This window comes from Rousettus aegyptiacus, unplaced genomic scaffold, assembly GCF_014176215.1.
Source record: "Rousettus aegyptiacus isolate mRouAeg1 unplaced genomic scaffold, mRouAeg1.p scaffold_m13_p_9, whole genome shotgun sequence".
Classification (NCBI taxonomy): Eukaryota; Metazoa; Chordata; class Mammalia; order Chiroptera; family Pteropodidae; genus Rousettus; species Rousettus aegyptiacus.
Genome location: NW_023416312.1, coordinates 38503272 through 38526188, shown reverse-complemented (window position 1 = coordinate 38526188; position 22917 = coordinate 38503272). Strand labels below are relative to the sequence as shown.

General features: G+C 36.8%; 1 protein-coding gene across 1 annotated transcript in view; it reads right to left on the bottom strand.

Annotated features, from left to right (window-relative positions):
• Nucleotides 1-883: 883 nt before the first annotated feature.
• LOC107498919 (vascular endothelial growth factor receptor kdr-like) overlaps nucleotides 884-22917 on the bottom strand; it is a 303930-nt gene continuing 281896 nt past the window's right edge. Inside the window, exon 30 of the mRNA XM_016122603.2 lies at nucleotides 884-8662. Within this exon, the coding sequence (XP_015978089.2) occupies nucleotides 8461-8662 (202 nt within the window). The 3' untranslated portion in view covers nucleotides 884-8460. The remainder of the gene's footprint in view (nucleotides 8663-22917) is intronic.

Below are 22917 nucleotides of genomic sequence, written 5' to 3'. Positions count from 1 at the left end.
TGAGGTATCTCAGACAAGGAAGGTGGTGCTTTAAAACCATACGGCATTAGACATAATCATGAGTTTCCAGTGTGATACTTTTGCTATTATCCATATTGAATGGTGTGTGCATGTCCCTGACAACTCCCAATTCTCATAATGTTACCCAATCCCTTGTTTTTCTGAACAGAGACTTCACACACTGCAGCACTTGGAGAAGAACCTCTCACAATTTGGTGGTCCTCCCTGGGCTTGTGGAGCCATTACCTGGTAACAGGAGTGCATAGCTCATGTATATTGCTGCTAGTGTTAGGATGTAACCCTTATTGTATTCGTGGTATCTGGATGCAATGTGCGAATGCCTTTACCACCTACGGACTTCCTTCCAAAAGGTGTGATGGAAAGAATGTGAGGTGGAATAGCTATGTCAGGGTGGAATGTGGGGTTAATTCAGGACATAGCCCCTCCACATACTCTGAAGATGGCTGGCTGTCTGGGCAGCAGCCATAAGGAAGGCTGTACACAAAAGTTTCTAGTCAGAGCCTGCTCCCAAGGATATTTTCTGCGATTCCCATGGACGTCATCTGCTTCTATGTACCTGAGAAGATGGTTGCTCTGCTGCTCCCATAGACATTATCAGCTCCTATAACCAAGCAACACAGGTAACTGCTCCCTGAATAAGATAACTGCTACTTCTGCTTGTGGGTATAAAACGTTGTTATACTTAGATGGGTGTGGTTCCTTGATACTCTGACTAGACACCACCAGATACCCTGGCTCATAAGTAATAAATGATATGTCTCATTCCTTTTCTTCTCTTGGTGATTTTTTAAAAAAGAATATTCAAAGCCCAGGTGCAGGTTCCAAGCCTGGAGCTCCTGTGTTACAATTCCTATTTAGTTTGTACTGAACATGCCAGCTTGCCTCAACTACATGAGAGAAAAAGATGAGAGAAAGGACTTTGGGCTCATGTTTAGGCCAGATTGAGGAATAAAGGAGAAGAGACCATCTCCACCCATGGGACCATGTATGGCAGTTGCAGTAAGGATCCTAGTGCTGAGACCTAGCTGTTCCAGGCTTGGGGACTAGGGGAAGAAAGAGACAACTCTGTGTGCTGCAGGTGTCTCTGGCACCATTTCTCCAACTCTATCTTAAGCACCTTCTGTTCAAAGCAAGTACAGCTTATCATTTTATTCCCTCTTTCCCCATAGTGCAGTGGGAAGAGTGGTGTCACAAAGACCCGGTTTCCAAACCCAGATTGGTGGCCTTAGGTAAAGCCACTTCCATTCTCTGGGCTCAGTATCTTCATCTATAAATGTGGGTACTCTTAAAACCCTTCTTCACAGGATTGTTGTAAGAATCAAATGACATAAAATCAATGAGCTCTAAATCCTACTCCTCCTTCATACACATTGCCAGACAATTCAAGCTCTCACTGAGTTCTCTCTTCTGATATCTCTGGAACATTTAGCCTGTTCTCAAAGCTAAACATTCTGGCCAGTTTCCAGTTCTTGCATTCGCTCCCTCCCTTCCTCCAAGCTCTCAGCAGTTCTCATGTTATGAAAACAAAATTGACATTTCATTCATGGCTTACTGCTTGTGGACCCTGGTTCTCACTCCTCTTTTGCTTTGGGAACAATCACCTCCATGTAGCACTGGGCTGGGTACATAGCATGTAACAAAAATGCTCACCCTATGAGCTTGTTCGGCATTGGTAGTGTAGCCATCCTCCCATAACCTCAAAGAGCTCACAAAGTCAAGCTTGCTTTGTGATTTTTGTGAGGCCAACAGCTGGGACTATCATGTAGGTTTTCCCATAAAAATAGAGTCTTTTTGCCTTTTTAAAGCTGCTTCCTCTATCTGGAGCACACCCTCATTCCAACCTACTGCCTCATATAGCTAATTCCTGCTCTTCATTGTAGGAGCAATTCAAATGACACCTTCTCTAGGAACCCCACTGTCCTCCTTTCCTATATCTCAAGGAGTTTACTCCTTTCCTCTGGGTGCTGCCATAGCACTCTGTTCTTGCCACTTCATTTTACAGCATGGTATCTATTTCAAAACTCATTATAGAATATTTTATATGGATAGAAAGGTCTAAAGAATAATATAATGAACACCGAAGTACTTATAACTCAGTTTAATAAAACATTACAAATACAGCACTGTCTCTATTTCAAAACTCATTAAATTAACTCGAATCATAATAAGAATTATGGAAGTTAGTTATAGAGAATACTATATTAGCGATGAAGATGAGATGTGGAAAGGAGCACCCAGGGAGTTACTACTATAGTATTGGTAATGTTTCAGTTCTTAAATTGAGTGGTGGGTTTACTGGTGCTCTTTATGTCACCATTCTTTATCCCTTATGCATGTGTTACATTTTTAGTATGTATTTAAATATTATGTAATAAAATATTTTAAAAGAAAAAATATGTAGACTTCTTTAGATGGATAGAAAAATCTAGAGTAATAAAATGTACACCCATTTATTCATTACATAATTTAATAAAATATTAGAAGTATAGCCAAGAGTCTATATAAATCCTTCTCTGATTATATTCTCCTTCTATCCCTAAAGATAACAATATCTTGAGTTAGTATTTATAATCTCCTTGCTTATGTATATACTTAAAAGAATGTATAATATAGTATCATTTTCATGTTTTTGAACTTTATATTAGTAATATTGTACTGTATGCATCATTCTTTATCTCACTGTTTGTTTTGGTGTGTTATGTCTTCAAATATTATAAATATTTACATAAATAGGTCTGGTTAATTCATTTTAATTCTTGTATAATATTCCATCATATGAATATACTCACCGAAATATCAGTTTCATGAGGGAAGATGTTCTGTCTGTTTTGTTCACTTACGTATCACCAGTGCCAGGAATAGTGCCTGGTACATAGCAGATACTTAGTAAATATTGGTTGAATAACTATAACAACTTATTTATTCTTTCTTTTGCTAATGACTTACACACTATTTTAAGGTTTTGGTTATTACAAATAATACTGTAATGAACAACCTTGTACATTCTTCTTATGAATATGTTATAGAATATTTTTTATAGTCTGCCCCAAGGAACACAATTTCTAAGTTAGAAGGTATTCGCACCATCAATTCTGATATTTCCAAATCACTGCTTTCCCAAGTGGTTGCACCAATTTATTCTTCTCCACTACCAAAATATATATGCTCTATTGCTCCCTATCCTCACCAACATATGGAATTGTTGGTCTTGTCTCTAATGATCTCTTTCATTCAGAATCAACTTTGAGCTTCTTTAAGACAGGAGCTTTATCTTATTTATCTTTATATCCCTAAGCCCAGGCTGGTACCAAGTAGGAAAATCTATTTACATTGGGTCTGTGTTTGGTCTATTGAAGGAGCTAAGTCAGGATTTCTTTCTGAATGCTAGAATCAAAATTTTAAGGACAGAGTTGTAAATCATTTGTTGACTCTACCTATGTTAAAGTTTTTTTTTTAATTATATTTGAATCTGAGCTTAAAGGTATGTGTAGATATCAACTTCCAGGTCATACTATTTTATTCCTATACTCACCTTTCACTGTCTTGTTGTACTAGAAACCATACTATCTACACTGTTGTTCATGGAAATGCATCCCTGTCTACCTTATGCTAAAACTTGTCTGCTTTTCCTTGTGTTCATAATTTGCCACTTTGCATTTCTTCCCATAGTCTTCCTCTTGGCCATGATCTTTAAGATTATTTGCTTATTAGAACATTAAGACAACTTCTGCATTCAGCTTCTTTTCAAACCATGGTCCATCCATTTACCCTCTGCAATACACTGTAGCCTAGGGAAAGAGAAGCCTTGTTAAGGCGTTGGAACTGGTTCTTAGATACCCATCAATGAAGGACCTGAATGATTTCAGGAGCTTCCTCTTGATTGTCACTGGTTGCCTGCCGTACAGGCATGTCCTAAGCCAGACTGAAAATCAGCCAGGCCACTTCTTTAACTTCACACACTTGTGAAATAATGGAAACCTGTGGTCCTCTTGGAAGTATGTTTACTTCACACATGGTAAAATTCATCTTTATAAAATCATCCCATGTAGAAATGACAAAAAGAGGAGAGGTACTGCTTGGAAGAGGCATCAATTAAAGCTTTCAGAAACATATACATAAATGCCAAATAAGATCAGGGAAACAATGGTTCTGAATTGTATACATATAGGCTTCTATGTTTAAAATAGAAGATACTATATGATTTGATTACATAGCAATAAGTTACAACTTATGGAAATGAAAGATTTCTTCAGTTGAGTATACTCTCCAGCTGACTAAAGGCAAGCTAAGAAAAAGTTCTGTTATAGGGGATTTATTTATGCTTGGGTTTTTTTCTTGCATGTCTGTAGTCAGGGAGAACAAGACTTGCAAAAAAAAATGTGAGGCATGGGAGGTAGAGGGCTGCTTCTTACATAGTGGAATTTTTTGTCAGTGATGAAAATTTGTTGAGCACTAGATTGCATTATCCTAACCTGGGTCAGCCAGGGCGCACTGCCTACCTTCTTAGCATGGCAGTATCATCAATCTAGGGGATAGTATCTTATTTTCTCTTTGTGGGCTAAACTGAAAATTCGATATTAAAAGGTAGGTGTTAAAGGGTGATGCTCTACCAAAAACCTTCCCATACTTCTTCTCTTATCCTATTTCTGAAGCAAATGTTTTTCTTTAATTAGGGGGAATAGTCGTTCCAGTTCAGAATGGCATCCTTTTGGTATGGGGGAAATACCAGCAGGGTAGGATGGCTCTGGAGGCTGATGGGCCTTTTATTTAGCAGTCAGAGAGGAAGAATAATAAAGTGAATGCTTATTTGAGAGATGAGGAGTTCCATGTATCAAATAACTGAAGTCTTGCATCAGACTATTTAGTGGCAGGGTCAGCGGCAATGTTCCTGTGGTTGTTGGCACTGCTATTACCTTGGCTATAAGTGCACCTCTGTGTACCAGAAGGAGAGGAGCCAGTGATTTCTTTGAATCACTCCCTTCAGCTACCAGTCAAGAGACAAGATTAGAGAGGTAAGATGGAGGTAGGAATGGATCTCATTGTCTATGGGAAATGGAGGGACTGAAGAAACAAAGCATAGCCTGGATGCTGGTGAACATACCAGGGTGAGATTAGCACTCTGTGTGAAAACCGGTCCCACCTCTGTTATCAGCTATTTTGGTAAGAAATATATATTGGCATCAGAGGGCCTCTTGGAGAAGAGTAAGTGTTTGTAGAACTGCAGAACAGAGGGGGGCACCTTAGCCAAGGTACAATTTCAAACTATGCAAATTCGCCCTTGTTGACTCCTGAGAATGACTCCTTAACAAATCTGTTTCTAGTCTGGAGCTAAGCACTCATAGATACACAAGAGTCCAAAGAGGAAAATGAGAGAATGAAAGCAGTTATTAACCAGCTGTGCATTTATTCTCCTAAGGAGAATACTGGAGGCCTTGGAATTTTCATTTAGAGTCAAAAGTGTCTCTTAGATATATGGGCTTTGTTGTTCCCATGGTCTGGGGAATGTGACAAAAAAAAGTCTAGAGAATGTGACAAAGAAAAGCTCATCATGTTGAGTGCAAGATCTTAAAGACTTTACTAACTAAATAGAGAAAGACAAGTAGCTAGAGATACTCCTGGAGATCATGCAAGAATTCTTGAGAAACTTGGTTGGTTGGACCCTCTTAATAATTCAAGCTTCACTTCACAACCTTACAAGTAATTGAGTGGGTCACAAAATCAATATCAATCCATTCTTCCTCTCCCCTTCTCATCCTCTTTGGTGAAAGGGAGGTATCAGCAGAGTGAGACTTACCCAAAGTTTGACAGAACATTTGCCAAACCTGGAGCACTGGAAGGAGCTCAATTCAAAAAAAAGATTAGGTCTGGTAGTTCTCAGAGAGGAATGTGGTATATAACATTTGGAACTATTATTGAAACCCACTCTTCACTCTTCGTGAGAGAGGTGGTACAATCTACAGAAAGGCTGTCATTATAATATGCAACTTTTAGTATGGGATAACAAGTTAGAAACATCATTTTTTTATATATGTATATATGACTACCTGAAACTATACTTCAGTAAAAGGAAGGAGTAATAGTTAAGTTTAAAACAATAGATTAGTAAAATGCCAAAAGACAGTAACATTTGGGTAATGTATCCACTTTAGGCTGTGGGGAATAATCTTTCAATAAGATAATGGAATGTTTGTTGGCTCACTGTACCTGCTCATCATAGTCTGCCAAGGGCTAGGTTATATGCCCACACATCAGGTGAGAAGGGACATTTTTTATTGAGGGTTCTCCCTATTCAGGTGGTAAACAGAGGTGAGGAGCTTCTCTCACTGTTTATATTCCCTGGTCTTGGCCAAATATGAGGTCCCAATGGTGAATAGGGAACAGAGATAAAAGAGATCTTCAGCAGTTGAGAAGAGTAGTTAAAAAGTGGAGGCAATTGCCTTAAGTAATTAGACCAAGGCAGCCCATTCTGAAGTGATTCAGACCATTCCCTGGGAGCACAGGCACAACACAACCACTTTCTAGAGAAAGCTGGAGGAAGAGGACCACCATAATAGTAGTTGAAGGCTGGTGGTGATTCCCCCATCCTTTCTTCTACCACACATGTGGTACTACTTGTTCTGAGTCAAGCAACAATTGTTTCTAGTATTGTCAGTAGGCTAAGGCATGTGGAGGTAAAGGGGTTTGCATTTACTTCTTAATTTTGAATATCCCCAAACTGTTTTTTTTCCTAGGGCTTATGACCCTGTGTTTCGGGGCCTCTAAAAACTTTTCAAATAGACAGGATAGACTTAGCCTGCCTTTCATTGCCTTTTGCGTCACTAATGCTCTTGGGTCAGAAGTGCATATTGGATCTGAACAGTTATGGGATTCTTTGGACTATTGTAGAAGATATGGGAGCAGTTGGAGCAGAAGCTCAAACTTTTGTTTCTACGAGGAAGGCATGTTTTCTGTGTGCATGCTAGCCAAAAAAGAAAGCAAAGAAAGACACTACTCTTGGGGTCTCTTCCAGTGGCAGTCATTTACATTAGCAGGTGTTTATGTGTATGCACACATGTGGCTACACAGTGCACATAGTGGAAAGAACATTGAGCCAGAAGTCAGGAGACATGCATGTAAGCCTCTTTTCTTTTTTGGTTCTGTTTCCCATTTGCAAAATGAGAAGTAGGAAGGAACCAGTATATCTTTCAGATCCTCATTTTTGTAGAATGCTGCTTGCTTCATTTTTTCCCTGATGCTATGAAAATAAATCAGAGACAGAGGCTCACTACCTCTAAAGTCAGTAAAGAGTCTCGCCATACAATCCGGGGATGAGCATATTGTCTAGCCTGGTGTGGCTTCATGATCCCAGGCTTAGGGTGAAGGTGGGAAGCACTGCCTTATCAGATGTAATTCAACTTCATAGTTGTTTTTGAAAGAAGAGACTATAGACAGGGTCAGTATTTTTAGCATAGTTATCCCTGAACCTCAGGTGGGAAACTACAGGTTCCTTCTTTGGCAGAGAGAACTTTCTGAGAGCAGAGCAGTACAGGACAATTTGGAAGGGCAGCAGGCACAAACCTTCTCCTCATTGCTTTTGTCTGAGCCCATGTAGATACATTTTGTTTGTTGCTGATATGTGTTTGTTTGTATCTGATATGTGGATGTGGGGGATTATATGTCAAAGTCATGATATTCTTGAAATACACATGAGTATTGGGTAATCTCCAGGGAATCAGATTAGATGTTTTCTGGCATAGAAACAACACAAAGATGATAAAACTGATAGTGCATGTGGATCATATCCTAAATATACTGGGCATGCCCAACTCCCATGGGGGTTGTTAGAAATTGTTTGAATCCAAAGGAGGCTGTGTAGTGTTACACATATGCCTCATGGGAGACATTGCAAGCAAATAGCTGTCAACTCCTTTCCACTGTCAAATCCTAGTAAATTTTAGGTCTGAATAATAGCTGCTTTAATATTTTAGGAAAAGATATCCAGGTAAAAGTCCACCAAGCCCTGTTTGGAGGCTGATTGCCAAGATCTGAATATGATGGGGTCACAATTCTTGATTGCAGGCTCTGTGGGTCTTTGAGGTGTCAACAGAGATTGTTTCTTCTAGTGGCCTTCATGACGGTATATGGGCCAAGTTGAGGGATACACGTGGAATTACGGAAGGTGCTGTAGTGGAGCTGTACACATCCAGGTAGGGTAATTGGTATTTAATAGGAAGAGAAATAAGACTGAACATCTTGCTGTCTATCAGTCTTGAGGGCTTTGTTTGGGTCAGCTGCACCCCAAAAAGGTGTGAGGAATGGAGATTCTCTCTCAAGATATTCTTTCATTCTCCAGTCCCAAGTTAGTATTTGTTACCATGACATAGATGCGAAAATGGTTATATTTGAGGAAAAAGGGATTAGTTTGAAAAGGAGTGGCAAAATAAAGGCACTAATGGTAGGTCACATGGGTAGAGTGCTGTAGTGAACCACAGAGTTATAGTCAGGTGGTGGACTGTGGCATTCCAGGATAGGATCCAGTGGCAGGAGGGAAGTCTCTTTCATCCGGTCTTCCTCTTCAAGCTCAAAGGCTGAATGGTATTTTATAAGCTCCATCTCAGTCTCCCTCTGAAGAGACTCCTTATTCTTGTTGACAGATCTCAGGCTGGTCAGAGAGAAAAAGAAACACGTTTAGCCTAGGACTGATGGTTTCGTAGATAGGAAGGAATATTTTAGATAGAGGGGTTCCAGAGGCTGGCAAACATGGAAGAAGGCTGAAACTCCTTTCAAACAGAACAAGTTTCTCCCTTTGAGGGAGACGAAGTTCATTGCAGGTCTAAATGCACTCTGGTGACCCTGCATTATGCAAATAGGGAAACTCAAGAAATAGAAACTGTGGTCCCTTTTAGCAGGCAGCTTCTAATCTGATTAGGGAAAGCCACTAGAGATATTTACAATGTGCCATGTCTTCACTGCTAACACTAAATCAAGCCCCAGTAAATTCTACAGACTTGTATAACTTTGGAAGAGTAATCTATGTGCTTCAATTTCTTCATTCGTAGGATGAATATGATGAATAAGGAGAGTTGGATTAGATGACCTATAACTCTTCCTGGCTTTAATATTTTATTTGACTATTTTGGGCCTATGAAAATGGCAACTGCATGTAATTCAACTTGAGACTCTGAGGTATCATGTTCTCTGTCTAAAGAATCTTGTGTGACCCTAAACTAGTTCTTCTCTACACTATCACTCACTTTCCTTATATGTAAAAAACAACAACAGCAACAAAAAAGGAGGTTTCCTGGCCTCCCAAAGCAGTTTCAGTAGAGGAGAGACAGCAGAAAGCAATTACTTTCTCTGGACCCTGGGGCACTGTACTGGCATCAGGGCCCTAAGTCTTTTACTATTCCTTTTTTTATTCTTCATTCTGAGCCCCTGTAGCAGAACAGAACCTTCCCCTCTCTGTCTTTCTCAGTCAACAATCCTTGGCAGCCCTGAATGGAGGTTAATGCCTATGGGTACTCCCCCAAGGGACCTTCCTTGTTATGCAGATTCCTTTGTGTCCCAGGACCTTTGGAGCCCAAACCATGGGTTATAATCTGGGGGCAAGAGCTCCAGTCTTTTACCATTTTAACAGAGCTCTTAATGAGTATTTAATGAGACTTTTTATGTGGTAACTTAGAGTAAGATCTCTGTTTTTATTCTATACCAGGCCTGAGGAAGTAGAATAAACAATGTTTTTTTTTCTTTTTCCTGGAATCCGATTCAGTGGCATCTAGACTTTTTCAAGTTGCAGAAATGTTAGTTTCCTCCACTCCCTCCTTGAATGAGCTTGAGTGGGTTCAGGGAATGGGGGGATACAGAATAATCTCTGAGGGTCCCAGGCCTCTGTAACAAAGTGGACCACTGACTTGTTGTGTCATTTAAAGGTGCATGGCTCCTATGACAGGTATAAAATGCCTTACTCACTACCATTACCACTTATTCTTTTGTGGCTTGACTCATCTCCTAGGTAAAAGTAGCCAAACCTGAAAGAGGCTATATATACCAAATATCCAAACCTGAAAGAGCTTATATATACCAAATATCATATTATCTCCCAATGGAAACAAACTTTTAAGCCTTTTCCTGAAAGTAGGCCACAATTAAGTGGCCATAGCCCGCTATGGCCAAACCTGTCTCATCATCTAACTGTCAAACAGTTCTTGGCCTTCTTTCTCCTCTGCCTTTGTCCACCATGCCTTTTCCTAACTGGAATACCTTCTTTCTAACACAACTCATCTAAATTATACTCATACTCCCTGGTTTTATCAGATTTCTTTTTGCCAGAAAGCCACATGCTAACAAGCAGGCCCTCCCTCTCTGAAATTTTAAGGGTTGTAGTTAGAAGAGAAGCCTCTAGAGGCCAGACGTTCTAGGTTCAAATTCCAGCTCTGCTATTGGTTAAGTTACTAAATCTCTCTGTGCTTCAGTTTCCTCATTAATAAAAGACATAATCACCACATAGTTTTGTGATGGTAAAACAGTTTTTACACAGAAAATGGTTGGGACAGCCTGGCACATGTAAAGTGTTTTAAAAGAGTTAGCTGTTATTATTACTGCTGCTCTTTTGCCCTGTCCTTTGTGCCATTTTACATGCCCTCCTTTCTTTGGTTGGTGATGTTTTATGTCTATTTTATTTCCACATCTGAACTTCCAGTTGTATAGAACTTCACAATTCGAAATGACTTGTATGTATCCAGTCTTATTTATTTTTACTTAAATTTTCATGTAAACAAGCATTATTACTGTCATTATATAAATAAGGAAAATGATGCTCAGAAAGGCTGTTAAGTCTCTTTTCCATAATTGTCAGAGCAATTCTCAAGGCAATGCTTCCAACTAGAAGTATTAGGCTCCCATAGGCATCACGGGTCAATTATGGAGGAATGAACATTGACAAGGCTACCAGTAGCCGAATTGGCATCTTTGTGTGAATTACAGAAAAGTGTATTTTTCTTTAGAAAAATATAGATGGGTCATCATATACCAAGACACATTGCTTGGGTATCATTGTGCAGATTACAACCTGCATAACTATATATAGCTGCCTTGCTCTTTGAGTGGAACTGAAATGCTAGATATGAGAATACTGCAACCAAAGAGACTGTGCCTGAAAATGGCAGAAGAGTTGGTGGCAGGCCCAGGGTTTATATATGCAACCCAATGCCGAATCTAGTAGCTTTTTGAAAAGCTGAACCTGGTTAGATGTGATGCACGTGAAAAGGGAAAAGGACCAGAGACTGGGACTACTGTTTGTCATAGATGGCTTCCCTGAAGACTACACAAATCACCAATCAATACTGAAACCTGACTTTCCAGCAGATCTCAAATTAAATCTATTCCCTACACATTATCTCCCAATACAAACAAAAAGCAATAAACTGTTCTGTCCTTGCTTAAGGTTGCATCCATGGACTGGAATTCTTAGAGGCCTGAAACCAAGAATCATCTAAAAACACTAAGAAGAGGTGGGTTCAAGATAGGACATTGGAAGATGCTGAGCTTGCCCCTTCCCAAGAATACATTATTCATACATCTATATTTAGAGCAATTCCTCCTGAGAGATAACTGAGGGCCAGCTGAAAAGCTTCTACACACCAAAAAAGAAAGAAAGATGACAAAGAGAAGATTGAGGAACTGTGAAAGTTCTCCTAAAGCTTAGGGAAACCTCCAGGACCAGAGATACCAGTAAATGGTATTGTTTACATTTCCCCTGTACTTAGATAGTAAGAGAGAGCTTTATTTAGATGACTTGGGCAACCTGCAGAGCTGCTGTAACATGTGCCCTGCCACCCTCCCCAGAGCTCGCTATAAAAGAAATAAGATGGTGCTAGAGTGTACATACACAGGGACTCTACACTTGGAAATTGATCCAGCACTTACAATAATGTGCTACTGCTCACACCTACTGGGCTGCACATACACACAGGGTTGTCCTACCCAGAGAAAGTGCAGAGCACTGTGGTGCCTGCACAGAAGGCTTCCCTGTCCAGAGAAAGTACGCAACTAGTAGTGTACCATTGCACATGCATAAAACGCTGCCTCACCTGTAGAAAGTGTGGAACTAGTAGGGCACTTCTGTGCATGCACATAGGGCTGCTCTGTCCAGAGAAAGGAAGGAGCTAGTAAGGCACTGCTGAATATGCACATAGGGATGTCCTGTCTGGAGAAAGTATAAAACTAGCAAAGAACCAGAGTTCCCATACTAGGCCCAGCCTATCGGGAGAAGGTGTGAAACTAGTAGAGAGCTTCTGCATGTGTACATAGGACTATCACAACCAAGGAAAATACAGAACTACCAAGGCATCATGGTGCATGCACACAGGGCTGGCCTATTCAGAGAAAGCGTAGAACTAGTAGGGCATGGCAACATGTACTCTCAAGGCTTTCTGATCTGGAGAAAGCACAGAACAAGGAGGGTCTGTGACACACACATGCACACACACACACATGCACACACATATGGGGTAGCCCTGCACTGAATCGTCTTGGAAAAAAGACTATTAAAGCAACAGGGTGCGTCATGCACAGAGTTGGAATTCATGCCCAGATAAGAAGGGCAAGGAAGCTTATGCACATCAGGCTGCAGAGCCTTGACTCCATTTTGATCGGGGACAGCAAAAACAACAGAGAGCTACTGTGCATGAATGTACACCTGGCTACCACAACCAGAAACCTCTCCTTTTGATCAAGTGGCACAACAAGCACTGCACGAGCCTGCCACAATTCTGACTAACCTATCAAAATCATCCTGCACACAGTTTTCAAAGAGGCCACTTTGACACAAAACAACTCTTTGAAGATTGAAAGAGATAGTTATTTCCTCTAACTCAGAGGGAAAATATAAATGCAGAAAGCTAAACAAAATGGGGAGACAAAAGAATATGTCCCAAATGAAAGAAAAATAAATACAGAGGAAAAGTTGTAATGACATAATAAGGAGTGACATCACAAACATAGCAGAGTGAGAGTTGTTCCCAGATCTCTCCCCTTGAAATAACAATAAGCTGAACATATAAAACTCAATAAAATGCACCCGATCTTCACACAAGCACATCTGAGCAAGGGATCTGCACATAAGAGCTACCACAAGTCAAAACCCTGGGAGATGGGTGGTAGGTAGACCTGGAGAAGAAAAAGAAGCTGCCTCTCCCAGCTGGAGCTCTCTACAGGAGGAGGGGTAGGGGAGAAGGTGCTGTGGGTTCCCTGAACAGTCTTGCCTGAGAGAGCAGTGAGCTCCATGCAGCGGCAATGCCCAGGGATCAGGGCAGAAAGTAGAGAAGTGGGGAAGGCAGAGAAGCAACAGTGATTGAAAAACATAAGGTTGAGCTGCAGCCCCCATGCCTCAAAACAGAGGGCACTTCCCGTTATATCCTCCAAGACTGAACACCATAAAGCCCAAAGGGAATCTGAGCAAACACTACCGAAACTTTCCCTAAAACTGACAGTGATTGAGACTGAGGGTAGCGAGTGTAATACAACATCTACAAGGGAAAAAAAGAGGCATTATTAAGGCTTTATATGAAGTGTGATCCAGGAGGCTTAGAAACCACATCCTGGAAACCAAAAGAAAAATACCTTCTTTGCAACAGGCTAAAGAGAGCCTGTTACATAAGTTTCTTTCTGGAAAAAAAAAGGCAGAATACACTTCCATTAAAGCCCAGGTGGAGAAAAAGTTCCTTAAACACCATGAACAACCAAGGTGACAAGGCATCTCAGAAAGAAAGAGAAAAATCTCCAGAAAATAAGCTTAGAGATATAGAAATATATAATTTAAATGACAGAAAATTTAGGATAGTACTTCTGAAAAACCTCAGTGAGCTACAAAATAATTCATTTCAACAATTCCAGATATTGAAAAAACAGCTAGATCAGCAGAATGAGTTTTTACCAAGAGGATTGACACCCTCAAAAAGAACCAAATAGAATTTCTAGAGGTGAAGAACATACCGGAAAAGATAAAAAATGAAATAGTAAGCTTGGGAAATAGAGTTAACCAAATGGAGGAAAGGATCAGTGATATTAAAGACAGAAATCTGAAGAAGAGAGAAACCGATAATGAAAAATAATGAAAAAGAAATACAAGAACTAGTTGATACCATCAGGAGAGGAAACATAAGAATAATGGGCCTTCTCAAAGGGGATGAACAGGAGAATGAATTAGAAAGCTTTTTCAGTCATATAGCTGATTAAATTTTTACAAATCTAAGGAATGAACTTAAGCTTGAAATTTAAGAAATCATTAGAACAGCCAATTCTCTCAACCCCAAAAGGCCTTCTCCAAGACACACTGTATTAAAATTATCAAAAATCAATGAAAAAGAAAAAATCCTCAGAACAGCAATGGAAAAGGCAGTAACCTATAAAAGGAATGAAAGATTATCATTGGTTTTCTCAGCACAAACCTTACAAGCTAGAAAAGAGTGGAATCAAATATTCAAACTATTAATTGAAAGGAACTACTAGGCAAGAATAATGTATCTAGTGAAGCTTTCCTTTAGATATGAAGGAGAAATAATCAAAATTAGAGCAGAAATAAATTAAATTAAAAAATGGGAAAAACAAATGCAACAAAGAGCAGGTTCTTTGAGAAGGTTAATGAAATTGACAATCCCTCGGCTAGACTCACTAAAGGAAAAAGATAAAGGACAAGAATAAATAAAATCAGGGATGAAAGAGGGGAAATTATGACAGACACCACAGAAATCCAAAGGATCATACAAGAATACTATGAAAGAATATATAACATCAAATGTAATAACCTAGAAGAAATGGACAAGTACTTTGAAAGGTCCAACCTTCCTAGACTGAATTAAGAAGAAATGGAAAATCTAAATAGACCGATTGGCAATATGGAATTGAAACAATCATCAAAACCCTTTCAAAACGTAAAAGTCCAGGACCAGATGGCTTCACCAGTGAATTCTACCAAACATTTAAAGAAGACTTACTTAATACCTATTCACCTCAAATATTTCCAAAAAAAAAAATCAAAGAGGTGGCAATACTTCCCAACTCATCTTATGACACCAATATTACCCTGATGCCAAAACCTGGTAAAGATAACACAAAAAAAAGAAAACTACATACTGATACCTCTCATGAACACAGATGCAAAAATCCTAAATAAGATACTAGCACACCAAATATAGCAACATATGAAACTGATTATACACCATGATCAAGTGGGCTTCATCCCAGGGACACAGGGATGATTCATATTATGCAAATTGATTAATGTGATACACCACATAAACAAATTAAAAAACAGGAATCATATGATCATATCAATAGATGTAGTAAAAAGCCTTCAACAAGATACAGCATCCATTAATGATGAAAACACAACGATATTGGTATAGGAGGAAAGTACCTTACCATAATAAAGGCCGCATACACCAAACTGTCAGCCAACATTATACTTAATGGTGAAAAACTGAAAACCTTTCTTCTAAGATCAGAAACAAGGTAAGGCTGACCACTATTGCTACTGTTATTTGATATAATATTGGTGGTCCTAGAGACTGCATTCAAGCAAGACTCTAGGACCATCTAAAAGGCATCTAAACAGCATACGAATAAATCAAACTGTCACAATTTGCAGATAACATGATTCTCATTTAGAAAATCCTAAAGACTCCATAAGAACACTACTAGAAACAATGAGGAAATACAGTTATGTTTTTGGATACAAAATCAATGTTCAAAAATCCATAGAGTTCCTATACTCTAATAATGAAGTATCAGAAAAAGTAGAAAAAATAATTCCTTTTGCAATTGCAACAGAAAGAATAATGTATCTAGGAATAAATTTAATGAAACATGGGAAGGACCTACATAATGAAAACTATAAAACCCTATTCAAAGAAATCAAAGAAGATACAAAAAATGGAAATATATTCTGTGTTCTTGGATTGGAAGAAACAACATAGTTAAAATGACCATACTGCCTAAAGCATTATACAAATTTAATGTCATCCTCATCAAAATCCCATTGGCATTTTTTAAGGAAATAGAACAAAATATCATCAGAGTTGTATGGAAGCACAAAAGATCATGAATTGCCAAAGCCATCCTGAATAAAAAGAACTAGGCTAGAGTTGTCACTCTGCTCAAGTTCAAACTATACTACAAAGTGACAATAATCAAAACAGCATAGTATTGGCAGAAAAACAGACACAATTCCAGTGGAACAGAAACGAGTGTCCAGAGGTAAACCCATGTTTATATTGGCAAGTACTTTTCTACAAAATAGCCAAAAACATACACTGGAGAAAGGGAAGCCTCTTCAATAAATGGTACTGGGAAAACAGGAAATCCATTTGCAAAAGAATGAAACTAGACTGTTGTCTATCACTGTACACCAAAATTAACTCAAAATGGATTAAGAATCTGAATATAGGACCTGAAACAACAAATTGCTTAGAAAAAAACAGAGGAACTAAACTCATGGTCTTTGGACTTAAAAGCAATTTTATGAGTTTGATCTCAAAGGTAAGGGAAGTAAAAGCTAAAACAATGAATGGGACTGCATCAAACTAAAACCTTTTGCACAACAATAGAAACTGCCAACAAGTTAAAGAGACAATCATCCAGATGGGTAAAGATATTTGCAAGCCATGCCTTCGATAAGAGCCTAATATGCAAAATATACAAAGAACTCATACAACTTAATAAAAGCAAAACAAACAAACAAACAATCCAATTAAAATAGAGCAGAGGATGTGAATGGACGTTTCTCCTACTAAGACATACAAATGGCCAACAAACATGAAATAATGCTCAATAGCTAGCTCAATAACTAGCTTTAGGGAAATGCAAATCAAAACCACAATGAGATACCAACTCACATCTGTCAGAATAGCTGTTATCAGCAGGATAAGTAATAAGTGTCGGAGAGGATGCGGAGAAAATGGAACCCTTATACACTGCTGGTGGAAATGCAAATTGGTATAGCCACTATGGAAAACAATATAGAAGTTCCTCAAAACACAAGTAATTAATCTACCATATGATTCAGCCACCCCTCTACTGTGTATTTATCCCAAAGTCTTGAAAACCCATATCCGAAAGGATATTTCCATACATAGCAGCATTATTCATGGTGGGCAGGACATGGAAGCAACCAAAATGTCCTACAACAGATGATTGTATAAAGAAGCTATTGTACATATATACAATAGAATATTACTCAGCCATTAGCAGAAGTGAAATGCTGACATTTGTGACAACGTGGATGGACCTTGAGATCATCGTGGTAAGTGAAATAAGCCAGAAAGAAAGAGTTGAAAATTACATGATATCACTTATATGTATGATATAAACCTAAAAACAACAAACAAACAGGACAAACAGAAGGACTCATGGATATGGACAACAGACTAATGGTTACCAGAGTGTAGGGGAGAAGGGTTGGGGTGAGGTAGATGGGTAAAAGGGGTCAAATATGTGGTGACTGAAAGAAATCTAACTATGGACAGTGAATACAATATATATATATATATATGCTTTACTCTTAAATTATATACCTAAAACTTACTGGATTTTGTTAACGTATATCACCATAATAAAAGAAAATTAAAAATAAAAAAAATAAAAAAATAAAAAATAATGAAAAGTAATTTGCATGATAAAAAATCAAAAGAGATGGTCATAAGGATGCTCAGTAAACTTGAAAGTAGAATAAAAAAAGAGATCTTCAGTAAAAATTTAGAAAATATAATAAATAAGTAATCAGAAATGAAGTATACAATATCTTGAATGAAGAATACATCAGAAGGCATTGACATCAGATTAGTCAATAGAGAAGAGCAGATTAGTCACCTGGAAAACAGAATAGTGGAAATCATCCATCAGAGCAGCAAAGTGAAAAAATAAGTAAAAAAAATATGAGTAGTGTAAATGACTTATAGACAACATCAAACACTCTAATATTTCCATTATAGGGATTCTAGAAGGAGAAGAGAAAGAGAAAGAGGCAGAAAGTATATTTAAAGAAATATTGGCTGAAAACTTTCTGCATCTGAGGATGGACACAGAACTCCAGGTTCAAAAACTAGAGGGTTCCAAACAGGATGAACCCAAAGCAGCCTACGCTAAGACATATTGTAATTCACATGGCAAAAAGTTAAGGAAAAAAGATACAATTTTAAAGACAGCAAAAATAAAACAACAAGCCATATACAAGGTTAAACTCCACAGGGCTTTCAGCAGCTTTCTCAGAAGCAATTTTATAGGCCAGAAGTTAGTGGCAGTAAAAATTAAACTGATGAAAGAAAGGAATCTAAAATGTAGAATACTATACATATAAAGGTTATCACTAAAAATTGAAGGACTCTTAGTTTCCCAGTTAAGCAAAAACTAAATCAATTCACAAAGACTAAACTGGCATTTTAAGAAATGTTAAAGGATCTTCTTTTACAGAAAAGGAAAGACTATAATGAGAAATAAGAAAATACGGGAAAGAAAAAAATCTCACTGGTAAAGGTAAATGTATAATAAACACAGTGAATCAAACACTTAAAATTTTAATATAAAGGTTAAAAGAAAAAGTAGAAAAATTATAACTAAATAGTCAGGATACACACAAAACAAAAAGATATAAATTATGGTGCCCAAATCATGAAGCATTGTGGGGGAACATAAACGTAGTGTTTACATAATGTGTTTGATCTTAAATGCCTATAAGCTTAAAATAAACTGTTATAGATGGCTATAATAGTAACCTCATGGTAACCACAAACCAAAATCAATAACTAGGTAGAGAGCCAGAGCAGAGAAAGAGTATTAGAGGGATCATTTTATAAACTATATACATGTATAACCAATGTACTGTATACTTGAAACTAATAACATTAAATTAAGTAAATAAAAAATACAAAGAAAGGGAACCTCCGAAACAGTAAAAAAAAAAAAACTGAGCAAATCAAAACACATAAAGAGAAGAAAAAAAGGAGCAGAGAATAACCAAAAACCAATAAAATGGCAATAAGTACATACTATCAATTATTACTTTAAATGTAATTGGCTAAATGCTCCAATCAAAGGACATAGGATGGCTGAACAGATTAAAAAAAATAAGACCCACCTATATGCTGCCTACATCAGACACATTTTAGATTGAAAGATACACACAAACTTAAAGTGAAGGGATGGAAAAAGATATTCCATGCAAATAAAAATGAAAAGAAAGCTGAGGTAGCAATATTTGTATAAGACTAAATAAAGTTTAAAACAAAGAACATAAAAAGATACAAAACATTACATAATTTTCAAGGAGTCAGTTTATGAAAAGGATATAATAATTGTAAATATCTATGCACTCAACATAGGAGGGCACCTGAGCATATAAAGCAAATATTAATGAACATAAAGGCAGAAATAAAGTTATACAATAATAGCAGGGGACTTTAATACCCTACTTAACTTCGGTGTATATATCATCCAGACAGAAAATACAGAAATAATGGCCTTCAATGTCACACTAGAGCAGATCAACTTAATAGGCACTTGTAGAATATTTCTTCCCCAAACTGCAGAATACACTTTTCTCAAGTGCACAGGAGACATTTTCCAGAGTAGATCACACATTAGGCCACAAAACAAGCCTCAATAAAATCAAGAAAATTTAAATTATATCAAGCATATGTTCTGACCACAATGGCATGAAACTAGAAATCAACTACAGAAAGAAAACTGGAAAAACACAAATATATGGACATTAAACATGCTACTAAGTTACCAATGGCTCAAAGAGGAAATCAAACAGAAAATCAAAAACTACTTTGAGACAAATGAAAATCAAAACACAATTTTCCAATATTTATGGGATGCAGCAAAAACATTTCTAAGAAAGAATCTCATAGCTATACACTCCTACCTCAAGAAACAAGAAAAATTCCAAATAAACTACCTAGCTTTATAAAATATGTAGAAGGAAGAAAATAATAAAGATTAGAGCAGAAATAAATAAAATAGAGATTAAAAACACTATAGCAAAGATAAATGAAATTAGGTGTTGTTTCTATAAAAGGATAAATAAAATTGACAAATCTCTAGCAAGACTTATCATGAAAAAGAAAGAGGTTCCAAATAAATAAAACTAGAAAAGAAAGAAGAGAGATTACAATATACACCACAGAAATAAAAAGGATCATTAAAAAATACTATGGATAATTATATGTCGACAAATTGTACAACCTAGAAGAAATAGATAAAAAGTCTAGAAACATACAACTGAACTGGAAAAAGAGAGAAAATCTGAACACTTGGATTACTAGTAATAAAATTGAAGAGCTAATCAAAAAACTCCCAAAAAACAAAAACCTAGGGAGAGATGGCTTCACAGGTGAATAATACCAAACATCAAAAGAAGAATTAACATTATCCTTCTCAAACTATTCCACAAAATATAGAAAAAGAAATGCTTCCAAACTCATTCTGAAAGGCAAGGATTATCCTGATACCAAAACCAGACAAAGACACTGCAAAAAAAAAAATAAGTTACTGGCCAATATCCCTGATGAAATAGATGTAAAAAATACTCAACAACATACTAGAAACTGGATTCAAAATACATTTAAAAGTTTATTTATCATAATCAGACTGGATTTATACCAGGGATTCAAGGATGATTCTATAGCCATAAAACAATTAATGTAATATATCACGTCACCAAAACCAAGTATAAAAATCATATGATCATCTCAACAGATGCAGAAAAAGCCTTTGACAAAAATTCAACACTCATTTTTTTGATAAAATTGCTCAATAAAGTGGGTATAAAAGAAACTTACCTCAATATGATAAAGGCTACATATGACAAGCCCACAGATAACATGCTCAGTTGTAAAAGCTGAAAGCTTTTTCTCTAAGATCAGGAAGAAAACAAGGATGCCCACTCTCATGACTATTACTTAAAACAGTGTTGTAAGCCCTAGTCTCAGAAGAAAAGAAAAAGAAATAAAAGGCATCTAAGTTAGAAAGAAATAAGTAAAAATGTCACTATTTGCAGATGACATGATATTATATATAGAAAACCCTAGAGTCCACCAAAATTTTAATAGAATTAATAAATTAATTCAGTAAAAGAGCAGGATACAAAATTAATATACAGAAATCTATTACATTTCTATATACTTATAGCAAAATATCAGGAGAAAGTAAGAAAAGAATCACATTTACAATTACATCAAAAATAATAAAATATCAAAGAAATAAATTTAACCAAGGAAGTGATAGACCTGTATTCTGACAACTAAGAGAAATTGAAGAAAAATTGAAGAGGACACAAATAAATAGAAGGATATACAGTGTTCATGAATTGGAAAGATTAATATCCTTAAAATGTCCTACTATCCAAAGCAATGTACAGATTCGATCCAATCACTATCAAAATACCAACAACATTCTTGTCAGAACTAGAACAAGTAATCCAAAAATTTATATGGAATCGCAAAAGACCACAAATAGCCAAAATGATCTTGAGAAAGAACAAAGATAGAAGTATTATGTTTCCTGATTTCAAATTATATTACAAAGCTATAATGATCAAAACAGTATGGTACTGGTACAAAAACAGACACATAAATTAATGAAACAGAATAGAGAGCACAGAAATAAAAACTCACTTATATCTTCAATTAATCTACAACAACAGAGGTGAGACTATACAACAAAGAAATGATAGTCTCCTGAACAAATGATGTTGGGAAAACTGGACAGCCACATGCAAGAAATTGAAACTCAGCCACATTTTCTACCAAATAAAAAATAACTCCATTATGATTTAAATGTAAGATCTCAATTAATATCCTAGAAGAAAAGATAGGTACTAAACTATTTGACATCGGTCTTAGAAATATCTTTTGGGATATTTGTCCTTGAGTGAGGGAAACAAAAGCAAAAATAAACAAATGAGACTTTATAGAACTATAAATCTTTTGCACAGTGAAGAAAATTATCAACAAAAAGAAAGGAAACCTTCTAAATTGGAGAAATTTTTTTTTGCAAATGCAATATCTGATAAAGGGTTGATATCCAAAATATATAAGAAACTTATAGGCCTCGATTAAAAATAAATATGATAAAAAAAAGTCAGTGAAGGACATGAAGGGACATTTCCCCAAAGGAAACATACAGATGGCTTACAGACACATGAAAAAATGTTCAACATTGCTGATCATCAGGAAACACAAATCAAAACCCCAATGAGATACCACTTCACACCAGTCCAAATAGTTATTACCAAAAAGTCAACAAATAACAAGTGTTGGTGAGGATGTGGAGAAAAAAGAACCCTGTGTACTGTTGGTGGGAGTGGAAAGTGGTACAGCCATTATGGAAAATGGTCTATGAAGATTTCTCCAAAAACTAAAGAACTACCACATGACTCAAAAGTCTACTTTTGGTTATTTACCCAAAGAAAACTAAAATTTAAATAAAAACAAATGTATGCATCTATATGTTCACTGCAGTATTATTTATAATAGGCTAGATATAGAAACAACTATGGTGTCCATCAACAGAAATGTATGAAGAAGATATGATATATATATTATATATATAATATATATCATATGATATATATACACACATGTAATGGAATATATATACACACACACACACATATACATATATATATGTAATGGACTATTACTCAGCTTAAAAAAATAAATTCTACCATTTCAACAACATGGAAGGAGCTAGTAGGTATTAACGCTCAGTAAAATAAGTTAGAGAAAAACAATTACCACATGGTTTCAATTATATGAGGAATTTTTAAAAATAGAAACAAACAGATGATAACCAGATTTAGTGTGGTGATCACATCATAAAATAAATGTTGCACCACTATGCTGAACACCTGAAACTAAT